Raw genomic sequence first — 16,779 nt, forward strand, 5'->3', positions numbered from 1 at the left:
GGCGAGGGAGAAAGAAGGCGGATCGGCGACGGATTTGAATTTGGCATTAATCTGCCAATCTGTTCTGATGAGTTGGCCAAGTGTTGGTTTTGAATGCCGAGGAGGCATCGCAGCTGCAGCCGCACGAACTAACAGGAGATGCGTGTCTGCGTGATTGATTTGTGTTGCTTTTCAAAGTTGGAATGGTCAGTGCCCACACTAAAAGCACACACTCGGATTGCAACGCCATCACCGTACGGAGTCTTGCCTTGATACTATCACATCATCCACATCGCATTGGATCCGGTCGGATCGATCGACGACTCAGCATCTTGATTCAGCAGCAACAGCAGCAGCTCCTGGTTTCGATTGGATACGCCGCCTGCTCTGAAACTCCGCGTCGAGAGCGATCAAACGGGAGATTTGGAGTGCGGCGCATTTCTGCTGCTTTGTGCGCTGTCTCTCTACGATTTCTCGTCTCCGATGCGACTCTACAGTGCTGAGTAAAGGGATCATCATGTCGGTATCGCCGTCATCGTCATCGTCGCCATGGCTCGCTGCGTCGTCATCATCGACATCTGCACCAGCAAACGACACTGATCCATGGGCTGCCACGACTATCAACTCGGGCTTGCTTGCTCCTCAGCAACAGCAACTACGCAGTCGCAGATCGTCTCCTTCTCTGCCTTTGAGCTCGAACACACAGGTGGTCGATCGTCATCCTTTACGCTCTCCTTCACCCGGTCACGGCGTGGCTGGCCCTTCCAACCTCCTCGATCGTCCTAGCGCTGCTCCTAGAAGACCTTCTGCCGTCGCTTCGGAATGGAAGGCTATCGGCGCTGGACTGGCGGGTCTCTTTGGTGCAGGCTCTCATTCAGCTAGCCCCTCGTCCAGTTACAGATGGCCTGCTGATCCTGCATCTTCGAGCATCTCCAAACGCGCTTCTCGACAGTCTGCATCGCATGCTGGGAACCTCATTCATAATGACGACGACGACGATGATGATGATGATGATGATGATGATGAAGCTCGCAAAGGTCGCCCCATCAATACTGTCGAAACAACACTAGATCGTTTGGAAGATTGGTTTGGACTCAAACAGCAGCAGCAGCAGCAGCAGCAGCAATCATCCTTCTCCTCCGGCGCACCTTCACATCGTACAGCTGCAGTCTCCTCTACATCGCACGGCGCGGATACAGAGCAAGTGCGCGTCCTCATTCATCCCGTCGCTCCAACAGATACTTTACCTTCCTTGGCTCTCCACTACGGTGCCGATATCCAGGTGCTGCGCAAATCGAACAAGCTCTGGCCTGGCGACCCGGTGCAGATTCGAAAAGTCATCTACATCCCCGTCGACAGCTGCAAACATCGTCCACCTAACGCAGAGATCAAAGTGGTGCCAGCCACACGAGGCACCGTAGATGCGACAAGTGCAAACACCCTCGTTTTTGTGCCGAGAGCAGAAGAGGAGGATCTGCTTACTGGTACGCCTACTGCAGAGATCGCACAGCCCAGTTTCATGGCAGACAACCTAGCTGCAATGCGCGTTTCAGATCCAGTGAGCAACTTCATGCCAGACACCAACAAGGCGTACACCGATTCGACGTCGTCTGCACCTGCGCTCTTTGGCACCTCTCTCACTCGCGCTGGTTCGATCAATGATGTCAAGCAGCAGCAGCAAACGTCCTCAACGTCGTACCCCACCAGCTTAACACCGTCACTTCGAAACCTAAACCAGCAGCACTCTCTACCAAAGGACAAGCTTGCAACCGGCAGTAGCAGCAGCTTCGGTGGTGGCGGTGCCGGCGGCTCCAACACCCCAAGCGTTGCAGCTTCGGCTTCGGCTGCCAGTTCCGGGTTCGTACCACCACGCCAGCCTTTGCACGTGGCCAAAGTGCCTGCCGAACAGCTGCGATTCTTTGCCAACGATGCAAAAGCTTCTTCCTCATCGAATCGCAAACCCTGTCCTGGGGATGTCGATTATCGACCTGGTGAGAGTGGCATTGACGATCTGTTAGCTTTGGGCACCCAACAGCAGCAGCAGCACAACAACGGCGTTCGACCTGAACTGAGCCGTCAGTCGTCCATCAGCAACGTATCGCGCTTCAACGACGACGATGAAGAAGAAGACGAATGGAAACCGAACACTTGGCACTTTGGCAGCAGTGGGTCAACCCACAACACGCTTAATCCCGCGCCGAGGAGTGACACGAACGGAGCAGACTCGTACACAGGCTGGAACGACGCTCCTCCACCACCCAACGCCATTGTCGCAAAAGCTTATGATGGCGGCAAAGCATACCAAAAGCGACAGGCGCAGAAGTCACATCGTTTGCTATACGATCTGGCTGCGGGCTTGCCGGCCAACACTGGCGCTGCGAGTAAATGGGCGAGACCGATTCAGTTTGGTGATTCGCTGCCCAGTGGCGTCGATGCTGGCTCGTCAGCGGTCAGATCTGCTTCGGCAAGTGGTAGTAAGGGTAAAGGTGGATTGGGCAAGCTGTTGGACGACACAATTCGGGGCAGGATCAGTGTCGAAGCTGCATTAGAGGGGGCGCTGGAAGGTGTGCGTGGGAAAGCTTCGCTGCCGCAGACAAGGATCGGCCCACCGCCACCATCAGCAAGGTCAGTGACAAGAACAGCAGCGACAGGACAGCCTCGTAGTCAACCTGCCTACTCTCCTTACTCTCCAGCGGCCGCACCGACACCACCACCACCACCTCCTCCTCTGCAAGGCGCGCAGGGTGCATTGATCGACCCGCTCTCCTCTTCGTCGACTAACAACACGATGCGATCCTATGTCCCAGCTTCCGGGCTGGAACAGCGGAGAAAGGTCGACTGGGCCAAAGGCAAAGACGATTAGAACTAGACTTGCCAGCCGGACAGAGAACCTTCGTTGTCCAACACACACATGCTCGAGAATTCATGCTGTACTTCCTCATTCGCATTGAGAATTGCTGCAGACATCTGGGTTTTGATGTATGCGGTACACACACGCATGGGTTGCATTGCGAGTGGCTGCCGCCTCGGGTGTGACTCGTTTGAGACGGCGATGCTGGGTTTGTGAAAAACCGTTGTAAGGCAGAGACGAACGCGCTGTGGCGGCAAGACGTGACTCCGCCGGAAGAGAGTGTACCAAATTGAATTATTCAGTAGAACCCTGGAAAAAACGCCGAGAAGCATTGCCGAGCTCCAAGGTAGCGGCGACAACCGTCGAGATTGTGTGACAAGACGGTACGATACATATTGTTGGATCGGATAAGAGCGTTTGTGTTGTACTGCCATCTCTTTCCCTTCTACAACACCCTATTTGGAAGCGGTCAACGACCACAGCGCAGAAGCAAGAGCGAACAGACGAAACCGGGATGACTCTGCCGCCGACGACCACCTTGGTGGCAACACCGAAGGCCTATCTCCATCTGACACAAGCGCAGCTGTCGACGCTCCAGCTGCGCGTCTACCGCCATACCCGCTATGCACCAGCGCCGGAGAGCGCTCTGCAGACCTTTGTCGACTTGATCAACGCCAGTTTCGCGGGGCCTTACCATGATGAGAACTTCGGGCTGGATCACCCGCGCTATAAGAGCTTGCAGACGCTGAGGGATGACTTGGATCCCGAGGCGGAGGGTGAGGATGGGGGCAGGGAAGAGGGAAAGAGCGGCGGGTGGTTGTTTATGCTCTTCCTCCCGTCGTCTGCTACTGTCGATGGGGAAGCTGCTGGGGGGGTCGCAGTAGCAGGAGCCAAAGTGACCTTCAGCGGAGCCGGGATGGACGGCGGGCCGTCGGTCCACGTTCTCCCCAACCCGCTCTACACCCCACCCGCCGTTTACCCTTCCTTGGTGTACTACCTCGGCGCACTGGGCACCATCACCCCGCGCTCCGGCCCACTCCTCCTCACCCACATCAAGCGCTACCTCTCCACCCTGTCTCCGAACTACGTCCTCAAGGCCTACACCGTCGCCGAATGGGGCGTCAACCCGCACTTCAGCATCCCCCAGGATTCGCCATTGGTGCGGTTCTTTGAGAAGCAAGGTTTTAGGGTCCAGGATTACGCATGGAAGGCCAAGGGTACCTGGGGCAGCTTTTACGGGGGGTGCTTGTGCAGTATTGAATATGTGCATCTGGGTCTTGGGGAAGACAAGTAACGTTACAAGATCGACCGAGGAAGGGAGCCAGCATCGGTTCCGCACATTCATGCCTGCGCATCAAGGTGGGGCACGCAGGCTGCGGGTCCACTCGGCGTGCATGATCGTCGCTGCGGAAAAAGGGGCTTGCAAAACAGAACGAAGGCCTTCACGCCGACGACTCGTCGACGACGAGGATTGAGAAGGAAAATGGCACACGGGCGAGACATAGACACAGGCGGCACCAGTCAATGCCGAAGCAAAAGCGTGGAAGGTTTGGCTCGCGGTGATGGTTCTGGTGGGATGAGGTCACTACAGATGTCGCATTCCATGTCAAGGAGGGCAGCTCATGCATCCACTCAGGAGCTTGACATTTGCTCTTCCATTTCCTTCTGCAATCAATCTTCGCACATGAAAAGTCTGTACGTTCCGCCCGACATGGCACACTCTGGTAATCCAATCATCGTCATACGCCCGCCCGCCCCCAATGGCCCACCGTCGTGAATGCCGTCGCGGAAGGCTTGCCTCGAATCACTCGTTATCAGCCTTGTGCCTCTTGCCTTTGCCCATTGTACGATCCGTTGCATCATTAGGCGCATGCGGCAGCTGCTCCGAAGAGTTCTTGTGGCCCGACCACTGTGTATTACCAACCCAACCGAAAAGGAGACAGCAAAAGGGGTCAGGACCTCTGACTCCACGCAGACCGCACCACTACTGTTGAACCGAAGACAGTGATTATCAAAAGGAAAGATAGAGGGAACGCTACCTTGGGAATATCGTCGTCGAGATCCATGACTCGTTCATCGTAGAAAATATGCGCTGTGGGCGCAAACGCTGCGGGAACATGCTTGTCCTTGAACACGAACGAAGACGGGTACGCCATGACCATGTTTCGGCCCTCGTCGCTGTGTGGGGCACCAGGAGAGAAGAGGAGAGTAATTGTTCAGCGAGACGAAGGAACAATCAGGTTCGGTGTGTCAGCAAACCATTCCGACTTTCCTCTCCTGCCTCGTCAACGCATCAACACCGCTGCAGGTTCGAAAACAGGCGTGCGTCTCGTCGAGCCGGACACGCTCCCAATACCACCGCTGTTTTCGAGGGTCTGGCGGATGAAAACTCACGCCATAGGGGATCGACAGTTGCGACAACTGATCTTGCACGGAACACTGTGTTCGCTATGACCCTCTTGAGTACTGAAGAAATCCAAGTCGAGCGGATCGCAGTGCTGGGCCAAGCGTACCGAGGTCTTGTGGAACAGCGCTGCCCACTGGAAGGGCGCTCCGTGCAGGCGTTGGCATTGCGTACAGTGGCAGTGCTTGGCGTCGATCGGATCGCCGTGGTATTCGAATTCGACTGAGACGATGAGCGTCCAGGATATACATTTCGCGTGGCAAGCGTCAGGACAGGTGTTCCGTTTGCGCGAGCATTTTAGCTTCGTCCAGCGGTTTCAGGGACTTACGCTTTCCACACCAACACTTTGCGCGGTACTTGACTTGGAACTCGTCCGATTGCCAGCTGTAAGGGGGCTGGTCGTGCAAAAAGACGGCGAAAGTAGACGAGGTTGTCCCTGTCAGCTAACCCTTTCCTCGAGACGAGAAGTGCTGCGGGTTTGTGCACGAGCCGCTCACCTTCTGAATGTAGCCTACTTCGCGACCACCGTTCTTAGCCGGAATAGGACCTTTCCATCCCGCTGTTGGTTTTGCCCACCCATGTAAACAAGCGCAAAGTCAGTCATGGTCTCTAAATGCTGCGATATCGCCCAGAAGCCCTCTGTATCTGCTATGCTGGACTATTAGGAGGAGAAGAGCAAAGCTTACTGTTGGGCGGTTGCTTGATGTCGTGCCCCTGACTAGACTGTTTTGCGTTAGTATTGCCGTTGTTGGCTTTATTGCCGTTTTGACTCGTCATGATGGCGGTGGCGGTGGTGGCGAAGTCTCGTTTGTTGGAGAGTCGGTGAGGATTCGAGGTTGTGTTAGGAGAAGGGGAAGCTTGCAGCAAATGAGTCGAAGCAGAAGGTAGAGCGAGGTGCTTTCGGGTCAACTGAGACGTGAAAGAACTTGTCTTGGTCAAGAAAGAGGAGCTCAAGCGCATCCTTTGGCGGCGGCTGTTGGTGCAGGGAGATAAAGATTCGACCTCAACAAAGTTATTCGAGTATCGAAGGGCCAGAAAGAAGAAACAAGGGAGAAGGAAGGAGGAGATTGTAGCGGAAGGAGAGGCTCCATTTATATCGGCTTTCGTCATCTGGAAGAAGTTGCTTGCTGTCGCTCCTCCACTACTCGCAAGCTTAGGAAGCGTGGCATACTGTAGCGAGAGCTCAACGGGGAATGGCGAGAGGGGAGAGGGCTGTCAGCGTCGGGCGCAAGATCGACGCAAGCCTCAGACAGCAGAGCAGTCATATGCGCACATTCTCAGCAAAACAACCGAATGCACAGCTGACGAGAGACAGGAGAGAGACAGAGAGAGAGGCGGTGGCTGCTCACGTCAGATTGAGCCACACTGGAAAGCTGGCCACTGTCGCGTGACAGCTCGTTTAGCTGCACCCTTGCAAGAGCATGTGGGAAACCTGACCTAAGTGTGACACCAGAGAAGCGAGGCAAAGTGGAGCTATAAAGCCATCAGTCATCTTGTTTCTCGTATCATATCGCGTTTTGGCGCTTTTGACAGTCATGTCCCTTTGTGCCATCTTCCGAGAATAGTAGAGCCAAGAAAAAAAAATAAAAGAAGAAAAACCGTGAAAAGCAAAAAAAAAAAAAAAAAAAAAAAAAAAAAAGGGAAAAAAGAAAGGAATGCCCCGTACTGGGCTCGAACCAGTGACCTTCTGTTGTAACAAACTCAGCTTTGTGCTGAGGCATCGTGTATTAGACAGATGCGATAATCCAACTACGCTAACGAGGCCTGTATGTGATTGTTTAACAATTATGTCTATAGACTATGTGCGGCAAACACACGGGTGGGCTTTTGCAAGGAGGATCTGAAGCAGTGAGTGAAAGGATATTGAAAGTCGAGGCGAGATGTCGGCAATCCAATCACACTTGCGGAACAGACGCCGATAGAAGGTGTTCGAGTTGGCGGAGAGAGTGCAGTGGGCTAGCAGGACCAACGCGACCGTGCTCGGAGCAGGACACAAACTCAATGCTGACAAGCCCCAGTTGCATCTATCTACGTTGATTGGGGCAGATGTGTCCCACCATGGCTCAATGTAGGCGATCAGTTCCTCCGACATGCTGGCAGTTGTCATTGCACCGGCGGCTGCATCAAATATCAAAAAGGAGATTGCATTTCTTATGGCGATTCGTCGTCTACTGCACTCAACAATGCGCGCGAGCACGCTTAAAGAGCCGAAGCACCAGTGATAATGTCGACCAAGTCGTTGGTGATGGCGGCCTGTCGACCACGGTTGTAAAGCATGTTGAGCGACGAGATCATGTCACCAGCGTTCTTGGAAGCGTTGTCCATGGCGTTTCGCTTCGAGTTGATCTCGGAAGCGTGACCCTCGACGAGGGCAGCGAAGATGGCGTTGGCAAAGGCAAACTCGGCCAGGTCCTTGGTCACGTCGTCCTCCTGCTCGTACAGCTTGAACTGGGGAGCGTTTCGCAAAGCATCCTCGGAGAAGACCTCGATGACGTCCGACTCGAACGAGATAGCCGAGACGTACTTGTTGTAGATGAGGTTGACCTTGTCAAATTGGAGTCCAGACTTGATGATCTGGTCGGCAATGGCGGTGGCATCGGCAAAAGTCGGGACGTCCTTGCCGATCTGGTTGAAGGAGAGAGCAATGTTCTTGGGAAGAGCACGGCCAAGCTGGGCCTTGGACTTTTCGCCGAGAACAACGACGGCGGGACCGTCGGAAGAGCTGGCATCGCCGGCCGAGGCGCCGATCTTCTTGAACTCGGCCTTGGTTCGCTTGGTGACGGACGAGTGGATACCGCCGCAAAGACCCTTGTCGGAGGAGACGACGATGAAGAGCTGCTTGCCGCCCTCAGGAGCAACGGCCTCCGAGTTGGTGAAGATCTCTGTGAGCGGGAAGCAGATAGGATTACGAGTTTAGATGCTGTGTTATTGTGAAGTCGTCGCAGGCAAATGAAACTTACCGTTGTTGGCAGCACCGTAAGCCTTGGCAGCAGCCATGGCACGTTGAGCCTTGTTGAGCTTGGTAGAGGCAATCATTTTCATGGACTGTTGTTTTTAGCAAAAATTGGAGAGAGTCGAGTCAGGATGCGATTGTTCGATGTCGAGGGCAGATGCGATTGATGTGTGTGTGCGTGTGTGTTTCCAGACGTGCATAAGGGTTGGTCGGTTGGTGAATGTTGGGAAGTTGAATTTGTGTGTAATGCTAGTCGTGGACGATACCTACTGCTGTGATCTTTTCGATGTTCTTAACCGACTTGATACGCTGTTCAGTGTCACGAAGAGAAGCAGCCTGAGCCGAGGTAGAGTGGAAGCCGGCACGAGCAGCAATGGCGACGGGCGCAGCCGAGTTGATAGCCGCCATGGCGGGGCGGGCGGCACGAGGAAGCATAGCCATTTTGAAATGAGGCAAGACGGAGGAGATGGATGGTGATGATGACGAGGAGGAGGGATGGTGACGTGAAGAAAGGAAAGTCGACGTTGGCGGATCGTGACGAGACGAGAATATCCATTGCAGCACCAATTCGGAGTGCAGTGTGCTTCGACAGTCTCGATTTCTTCCTTCTCGGAATGGAACTGAATTGGCTCTGTGCGTTCGAGTTGCGAGTGTCGATCCGCCTTGCCTCGCGTTGGGCTTGACTTGGATTTTCCTTGGCTTCGGTTCCGGCTTCTCCCTGTTTCTCCCTCTCTCTCTTTTTCCCTGCGTGCTTTGCTCTGCGCGAAATCTCCAGTTGCAATTCGCCTTTCCGCACAGTGCGAGCAGAAATCGATCACAAATTGGAAGCGAGCGTTGACTCGTGCGAGATAGATACTCGAGAAGAAAGCGCTATTCTGGAGCGCGTCTTTTTCTTTCTTTTTTGCCTTTCTCTCTGTTAGAAAGCTGAGTCAAAGGCAGAAGAGTGCGAGTGCGCCATTCGCCTCTAGACTGACTCGTTTTTCCTCCAACACCAACGACATCATTCGCTCTTCACCACCATCAACCACTTCCTTCACTCTATCATACTGATCGAATCGACACGACACGATAGCACAGTCTTCTTCTCGACTCGGACGATCTTGAGCCACGTACAAATCCTGTCAACTGGTCTCGATCTCAATCGCAATTGCCATTTCCACCATGTCAGACGCTGACACCCTTCAGAATGCCGCTTCCGCCGCAGCACCAGCAGAGCAGCAGAACGACTCCGCAGACCTGTTTGGCGGCATGAAGAAGAAGAAAAAGGACAAGAAGAAGCTTGATCTTGACCTCGAACTCGACCAGGACGCTGCCGATGCAGATGCTGACGCTGATGCAGCCGCCGAGCAGTCCAATCAGGCCGCTGCGGAGGATGACGAACTCAACGTGAGTATACCACTCCGCACATTTGCTTCCCAGCCATCATCGATAAGATCACTGACAGCTATTTCCTTCGCTTCGTGTCCCCAGTTCGGCGAATTGAAAAAGAAGAAGAAGTCCAAAAAGAAGGTTGCCCTCGACCTCGATGCATTCGAAAAGGAGATTGGAGAGGCCGACGACAACCAGGATGACGACGCAGAGCCAGCCACCAACAATGCATACGCTGATGCTGACGATGAAGAGCTCGGAGACAACCCATTCGCCCAGGACGCAGCAGATGACGCCGACGCCGACGCCGCCCCCAAGGACGACTCCATCGAGGCATGGCAGGGCACAGACCGCGACTACACATATCAGGAGCTTCTCGGTCGTGTATTCAAGACGCTCCGCTCTCAGAACCCGGCCCTCTCCGGCGATAAGAAGAAGTTCACGATGGTCCCTCCTCAGGTCGCCCGTGACGGCTCCAAAAAAACCGTATTCGCCAACGTCGTCGACATTTGCAAGCGTATGCACCGTCAACCCGAGCACGTCATTCAGTTCCTCTTCGCCGAGTTGGGCACCATCGGTTCCGTCGACGGCTCCCAGCGTCTCGTCATCCGTGGTCGTTTCCAGCCCAAGCAGATCGAAAACGTCCTCCGAAGATACATCACCGAATACGTCATTTGCAAGACCTGCAAGCGTCCGGAGACCAAACTCTCCAAGGAAAACCGTATCTTCTTCGTCACCTGCGAAAAGTGTGGCTCACAGCGTTCCGTCAGTGCCATCAAGAGCGGTTTCCAGGCACAGACCGGCAAGCGTTCAAAGACCAGGGCCGCTGCAGGTGCTTGATTTGCTCTTCGCACAACTCTTTCCAAGCGGGCTTACAACTCGGACTGTTGTCTGCCGTTCAAGACGCGCGGCAGCACCATCGCATGATTTCATACACACATCTGTATTTGTTTCCCATCACTTTTCGTTGCATATCATCTCCGCAGTTGCTAGTCATGTGCAATGCTCACCCGTCTTGTTTTGCCAGTCACACAACCGCACTTGTAACGCAGAGTCCATCCATGTTTGTTGTGAGCATCAACGAGCTGTTCTGTGCGCGCTGTCTCTTGAGCCACCTGTTGGTGGACCAATTCGGCTCGCTTGAGCAACGACGATACGACTTGGCACCGTTACTCTCTCCTCGTCTTTCTGCTGTGTCTCAAGGCCTTACAAGCTCCCCTAACGCTGGAGCAATGCTCATTGGGTCAAGCATCGTCAGCACGGCCCGATCGGCGGTACTGATCGATGATCATAAGCAGGCGCTGATGTAACCCTGCTACCAAGCTGATAAGAGAGATCCATTCACTTTTGGACAGATATCTTGTTGAGTAGTTCAAGATTGATTTTGAAAATGAACACTAAATCATTGCCATCACAATCCCCGGACTACCAAAAAACTCGACCTCTCCAGAATCTGACGATATGTTCGTCTTCGTGGAAAAAGTGGGGTTGCACCACCCATAGACGAATATATATGAATTGTCCTCAATCAGCCGTGGGGAGTCGCACAAACCTTAACCCTCGTGCGCGCTCGACAAAAATAATAATAGAATTCATGATTCTTTGAGTTCTTCAGAGCTTGTGATTTTCACTTTTAAAGAGCTACAAGTGACCAACAGACCTCTGAGAAATCGTCAGAGGCGAATTTCGGCCAGGCACCTACTTTGTGAGTAGATTTCTTGGATGTATTACAAATCGCGGCCTCGAATGAAGCGCCTATGTGACCTGAAATAAAGACGAAAGGCATCGTATGTGGGAAATCTTGGCCCAAAAACCTCAATTCAGTAGTAACCCGCAAATATCTCTTGTGGATTTACGGAATCGTGAAGTTTAAGAAATTCCTCGCACATGAATCGGTGCTATCATTGAATTTGCTCCGACTAACAAGTTATCAGACTGAACATTTAAAGTTTCTCTTGGACAGCACGTGTCGCAATTCCAGAATCACAATACTCGCACGGAGGACAACAAGGAGGATCTCATCTTCCGGTTCCACCGTGACTGCTTCTGTCTTTCTTGGAGTAATCGATTTCAAGGTGGACTTGGAATATCATGATAAACACTTTTTCCATATTCCTAGACATTATCCAACATAGCTATTTAGGAGCAAATTGCATATCCAAGTGACGTTCACCTCCAGCACAAGGTTGAAAAAAATTAATTCAGGAGAAGATGATGTCGCCTCACATTTCCGGATTTGGCACTGCCACGGCAAAACACTTACACACATCGCGGCTTCGGTCGTCTCTGGTGTCTTGCCGTGAAGGGAACATCATATTTGGTCGAATGGAGCCTGAGAGGAGACATGATCACAATTGGTTCTGGACTCAGAACTCATTTTGGGTTAGAAATCCATGCTCCAACGTCCATCTTCCTCTCATCCGTAAACACTACCGGCATCTGCTCCGCCGTCCCGAATGGCCCCGAGCTGGCACGGAGGCATACTACTTTCTCATCTCACGATCATGCAAAGTTTGTCATGATCTCATCTAGATTTTACGAAAGTGATGACATCTAAACAAGAGTGACCACGGTCATGCGGCAGACAACATGGGACCTTCTACCTGTCGCATCTAGAGCTGCAACTCCATGAGCTCACGGTACCTGCTGACTTCACGCGCAAGAAGCTCTGTGTGCGTACCGCTCTCAAGGATCTTGCCGTCTTCGACCACGAAGATCAGGTCGCACTTCCTGAGACTGCTGAGCCTGTGCGCGATGGTGACGGTCGTCCTGTCGAGGGCGGCGCGATCGAGTGCACGCTGGACCTGGATCTCGGACTCGGCATCGAGCGCTGAGGTTGCTTCATCCAGTAGCAAGATCTTCGGGTTGCGCAACAGCGCTCGAGCGATACAAAGACGCTGCTTCTGGCCTCCAGAGAGCTGTGAGCCCTTGAAGCCGATCTCGGTGTCGAAGCCGTTGGGCAGACCGCGAACAAAGTCAAGAATGTAAGCGTCCTCGCAGACCTTCTCGAGCTCTTTCTGCGTCACCAAGTCTGGGTCGTTGGAGCCGAGCGACAAGTTCCAGCGAATGGTGCCTTGGTACAAGATCGGGTCCTGCGAAACATAGGCCATCTGCCGGCGAAGAACTTCGATGGGCACATGCCGCACATCCACACCGCCAAACTCGATGCTGCCTTGACAAGGATCGTAGAAGCGCTGCAGCAGAGCCAGAATAGAGCTCTTGCCCGAGCCAGATGTACCGCAGAAAGCGACGCTCTTTCCGGCAGGGATGCGGATGCTAAGCTCTTCAAGTGCGGGATGGTTGGGTCGCCGAGGATAGCGAAGCTCGACAGTCTTGAGTGTGATATCTCCCGAAGCATAGCTGCCATCCTGCACTTTGGCTCGGGAAGCAGGATCAAGCTCGGGTAGGCCGCTCATGCTGTCGACGCGGGGCTTGCGATTAATCCAGCCCGAAATCGTCTTGAACGAGTTGACTGCACGGCCGTAATCGGACACAAAGGTGAAAAGACGACTGGCCGAAAAAGCTGCGATGAAGACGGCTTCGAACGCTGCATAGAGGTCAGTAAGGGAAACTTCCTCTTTGCTGAAGAGCCTGCCGCCCCAGTAGAAGACAAGTGCAGCAAGCCACATGATCATGGCCTGCGACAGGGCAAATCCTCCGGCACCAAAGATCAGGTATCGCGTGCGATTGGGATCCGCTCGAGCACGTTCGTCAAAGACGCGCATGGTTTCTGCCTCTCGCCCCAGTGCAGCGACTGTCTTGATGGCGTCGACGTTTTCAGACACATATGAAGCGGCGCGATCGGCTGGTTTTTGAGCCATGCCTTCGTACTTTTCGAGCATGGTAATGTTGAGCCAGCCAGAGGCAAAGAGCACAAAGATGGGAGCGAGACAGACCAACGCCGTCTTCCATGAGACGGCAAGACCGAGAACGACAGAACCGAGCAGATTGACCATGCCGATGATGACCTGGGCCAGAATCAACCCAGTGGCAGCGGCGACGTTGGCAGGATGGCTGGATAGGGCCGCGCTTATGGCACCGCTTGCGTTTTCCTCGGCATCAAAGAATCCGATCTCTTGTCGGATCAGCGAGGCGAAGCCTTCCCTCTTGAGCTTTCTCATGACATGCTCCGAAGCGGTCTCGAGGAAGAAGCTGCCGATCATGACGATGACGAGATCGGCAAGGGCTAACACGAGGAACCAGAGCGCCCAGCGGTTGCTCTCACGCCGAAGTCTTGCATTGTCGCCTTCGATTGAAAGCGAGTTGACGGCACCTCCCGTCAGATAACCTGCCACCGGGAAACTGGCACCGGTTGCACCAGCACCGAGGATACCGATGGAGAACCAAAATTTTTGATCGTTGAGGTAGCGGAAGAAGGTCTGACGGAGGCGACGCTTCTCTTTTTTGCGGTCAGCTTTGCTACGAAGTTCGTTCTCTGCTTGGCTTTGTGGACTCTTGGTGTCTTGGGTCTGAACATTGTTCGGGACAGCTGCGGCTGTGTTGGAGGGAAGCGCAAAATCCGCATCCCGTACGCCTGTAGTTGCTTCTTGTGCGTGCTCGTGCTGATCCGCAGAGGTTCTTATTTTTTGAAAGTTGCGGTGCTCAGTTGTCGAGGCCCGGATGCTGCGATGACGGCTGAGTGGGACAGGACGAGCAGCACGGCGAAGGAGAGGTTCATCTGGAACAATCGAAGCGGACCGAACCGAGACACCAGCTGCCCTTGTCCTCATAACATCCGACAGAGCGTTGGCCGGCCTAGCTCGGCCTTGCGTCTCGAAATCGTCGGCTTGCTCGCCGTTGTCGGATAAAGCACGCGACGAGTCAGCGGATGAAGATGGTGCTGGCGTAGCATTGGTGACCGAAGTCTTGCCAGACTTTTGGTTGTCCGCCTTATCGTCTTCTTCCTCGAACTCGATCTCGTGCTCAACAAGGTATCGTTGCTGCATAACCATGCTGCGATAGACGCCTGCGTCGTGAGCTGTTTTACTCTGCATGAGCGATTCATGATTGCCTTGCTCGACGACTCGGCCGTTCTTGAGCACAACGATGCTGTCGGCATGTTCGATAGTGCTCAGGCGATGGGCGATGAGGATGGTGGTCATGCCACGCTCTTGCTGTTCTCGTTGCAATGCGACTTTGATCTTGCTCTCAGTGTCCGAGTCCAAGGCGGAGGTTCCTTCGTCAAGACAAAGCAGACGCGGCTCTCGCACCAGGGCGCGGGCGATGGCGACGCGCTGACGCTGGCCACCGGAGAGGAGACCAGTGCGACCGCCAGAGACCGGCGTGTCCATCCCTTGCGGAAGTTTGGAGACAAAGTGCCAGCACTCTGCTTTTTGAAGAGCAAGCATGACCTTGTCTCGGATGGCGGCAGTCCGGGTGGCGTCATAACCAGCGGCCATCGGATCGCCGTCGATGTCCGGAAGATACTCCCATTCCGTTCCTGTGAGACCAGCTGCGACGTTCTCGAAGATCGAGGCGGTGAAGAGCTGTGGATGCTGTTGCACAATCGCGATCTGCGATCGCAACCATCGAAGGTTGAGGTCGCGGACATCGTGACCAGCGAACCAGACTCTGCCAGCGCCTTGGATCCGGCCCTTGGCATCAGCGCTTGGTTCGGACTTCTCCACGTCTTCACAGGCTGAAGCATCCTTTGATGAGCTCTTTGACAGATAAGGAGTGCTCCTCTTGTCCTTTTTGCTCACCTTCTCGTCAAGAGCATCAACATCGGCGGATTCGTCGTTCTGCATAGCATCGGCATCTTGCGCATCGTCAGGATGAAGGATGTTGGCGACCTCCGGGTCGTACTCCCGAAGCAAAAGGCTGGTGATGGTCGACTTGCCCGAGCCCGAAGGTCCAACGAGAGCGGTGACCTTGCCAGGCTGGAAGTGAATAGACACGTCAATGAGACTGGCGATGTTGGGCCTAGATGGATAAGAAAAGGTGACGTGATCTAGCTGGAAGCTGGGAGACCAGTCTTTGGCGTCAGAGGCGGGGATGATGCCGCGCTCCTGGCGAATGTCAATTTTTGGTTCGCGTTCGATGGCCCTTCGGACCTGCCTGAGGGCAGTGCATGCGTCGAGAATGCCGGCAAGGTGGGGGACAACGTTTGCCAGGGCGAAGGAAGCATTCATGTAGTTCCAAAAGGTTGTCAAGAGGTTTCCGACGTCGGTTTTGCCCTCAACAATGTTGATAGCGCCCCACCAGAAAGCGAGAGAGTAGGTGAGGCAGAGCATGAGGTAGACGGCGCTGTTCTCGAGACCTCGAATGGCAGACTTGCGCATGCCGAGCTTCTCGAGAGGCTTGAGCATGGCCTTGTCGAGGCGTTCGATCAGGCGAGATTCCATGCCAAAGGACTGAACGACGCGGACCGAACCGAGAATCTGCTCGAGAAAGGTGGAGGATTGGCCCTCGATGCGAAGGGCGGGAGCGCCCACGATCTCGGTGGCCTTGGCGAGAACGGCAAAGATGATGGTGATGAGAGGAAGGAGGGCAAACAGCACACCAGCAACTCTGGGCGCCTTGACAAACCCGACAATGACTGCGACGAGGAGGGTGGAGACAGACCAAGTCAGGTAGGCAGCCTTCTCGCCGAAGCCAGCACGAATAACCGAAATGTCTTTGCTGGCGCGATTTGCGATTTCACCGGCGCCATGAAGATCAAAGTGAGAGGCGTCCTGGGCCAAAACGGAGGCAACGTAGGAGTGTCGAAGTCGCTGTGTGAGATCGTGGGAGGCAGTGGAGAAGCTAGACAAGAAGAGCCACAGGAGCAAAAGCTGGGAGAGACCGAGGATGGTGGTGATCCAAGCGACGTAGTTGGAAGAGCTGCGAATGGACTGTGGGCTTGCGGAAGCGGGAGTGATCTTGTTAGACCAGTGACCGTACAGCAAATCGAAGCCGGGCATGACGACCCCCGCCGTAATGGATGCTACAAAGCCGATAGCATAGAGGACGCCTGGATGTCGGAAAAACGCACGCGGCGATGCGAACGGGGATGGTACTGCCGGGCAAAATGAAAAGAGATAGAGTAAGTTTGGCAGTCGTGTTCGATGAGCCTCGAAAGGGAGTCGCGCCATCGCACGCGAGGCCTTGTCGGGAGCTCGCATAGTATGGGTGGGCCGTGGTGAGGTGACGATCTACGTCATTGATGGCAGTATTGGTGATGGACACGATGCGAGATTCGACTCAACTCGCTCCTATGGCGGTTGACGGAAAGATAGATGGTGG

At 54.2% G+C, this 16,779-nt stretch overlaps 6 protein-coding genes across 6 annotated transcripts; 3 read left to right on the forward strand and 3 right to left on the reverse strand.

Moving 5' to 3' along the window:
* Window positions 1-496: 496 nt before the first annotated feature.
* Window positions 497-2,842, forward strand: EX895_004488 (uncharacterized protein; the record flags this gene model as incomplete). Its single annotated transcript, XM_029885082.1, has 1 exon — window positions 497-2,842. One exon carries the CDS (start codon window positions 497-499, stop codon window positions 2,840-2,842), a length of 2,346 nt encoding a protein of 781 aa, XP_029738324.1.
* Window positions 2,843-3,344: 502 nt separating this feature from the next.
* EX895_004489 (uncharacterized protein) lies at window positions 3,345-4,124 on the forward strand (the record flags this gene model as incomplete). Its single annotated transcript, XM_029885083.1, has 1 exon — window positions 3,345-4,124. The coding sequence occupies one exon, from the start codon at window positions 3,345-3,347 to the stop codon at window positions 4,122-4,124; it is 780 nt and encodes a 259-aa protein (XP_029738325.1).
* A 510-nt stretch (window positions 4,125-4,634) lies between these two features.
* EX895_004490 (uncharacterized protein) lies at window positions 4,635-6,011 on the reverse strand (the record flags this gene model as incomplete). The annotated part of the gene is made up of 6 exons (XM_029885084.1): window positions 4,635-4,739; window positions 4,870-5,008; window positions 5,225-5,456; window positions 5,563-5,629; window positions 5,732-5,793; window positions 5,921-6,011. 6 exons carry the CDS (start codon window positions 6,009-6,011, stop codon window positions 4,635-4,637), a joined length of 696 nt encoding a protein of 231 aa, XP_029738326.1.
* Window positions 6,012-7,433: 1,422 nt separating this feature from the next.
* EX895_004491 (uncharacterized protein) lies at window positions 7,434-8,628 on the reverse strand (the record flags this gene model as incomplete). Its single annotated transcript, XM_029885085.1, has 3 exons — window positions 7,434-8,116; window positions 8,195-8,279; window positions 8,458-8,628. The coding sequence occupies 3 exons, from the start codon at window positions 8,626-8,628 to the stop codon at window positions 7,434-7,436; spliced, it is 939 nt and encodes a 312-aa protein (XP_029738327.1).
* A 720-nt stretch (window positions 8,629-9,348) lies between these two features.
* EX895_004492 (uncharacterized protein) lies at window positions 9,349-10,395 on the forward strand (the record flags this gene model as incomplete). The annotated part of the gene is made up of 2 exons (XM_029885086.1): window positions 9,349-9,573; window positions 9,658-10,395. 2 exons carry the CDS (start codon window positions 9,349-9,351, stop codon window positions 10,393-10,395), a joined length of 963 nt encoding a protein of 320 aa, XP_029738328.1.
* Window positions 10,396-12,167: 1,772 nt separating this feature from the next.
* Window positions 12,168-16,658, reverse strand: EX895_004493 (uncharacterized protein; the record flags this gene model as incomplete). Its single annotated transcript, XM_029885087.1, has 1 exon — window positions 12,168-16,658. One exon carries the CDS (start codon window positions 16,656-16,658, stop codon window positions 12,168-12,170), a length of 4,491 nt encoding a protein of 1,496 aa, XP_029738329.1.
* Between the last annotated feature and the right edge of the window lie 121 nt (window positions 16,659-16,779).

The sequence above is a fragment of the Sporisorium graminicola genome, chromosome SGRAM_4 (assembly GCF_005498985.1).
Source record: "Sporisorium graminicola strain CBS 10092 chromosome SGRAM_4, whole genome shotgun sequence".
NCBI classification, from domain to species: Eukaryota; Fungi; Basidiomycota; class Ustilaginomycetes; order Ustilaginales; family Ustilaginaceae; genus Sporisorium; species Sporisorium graminicola.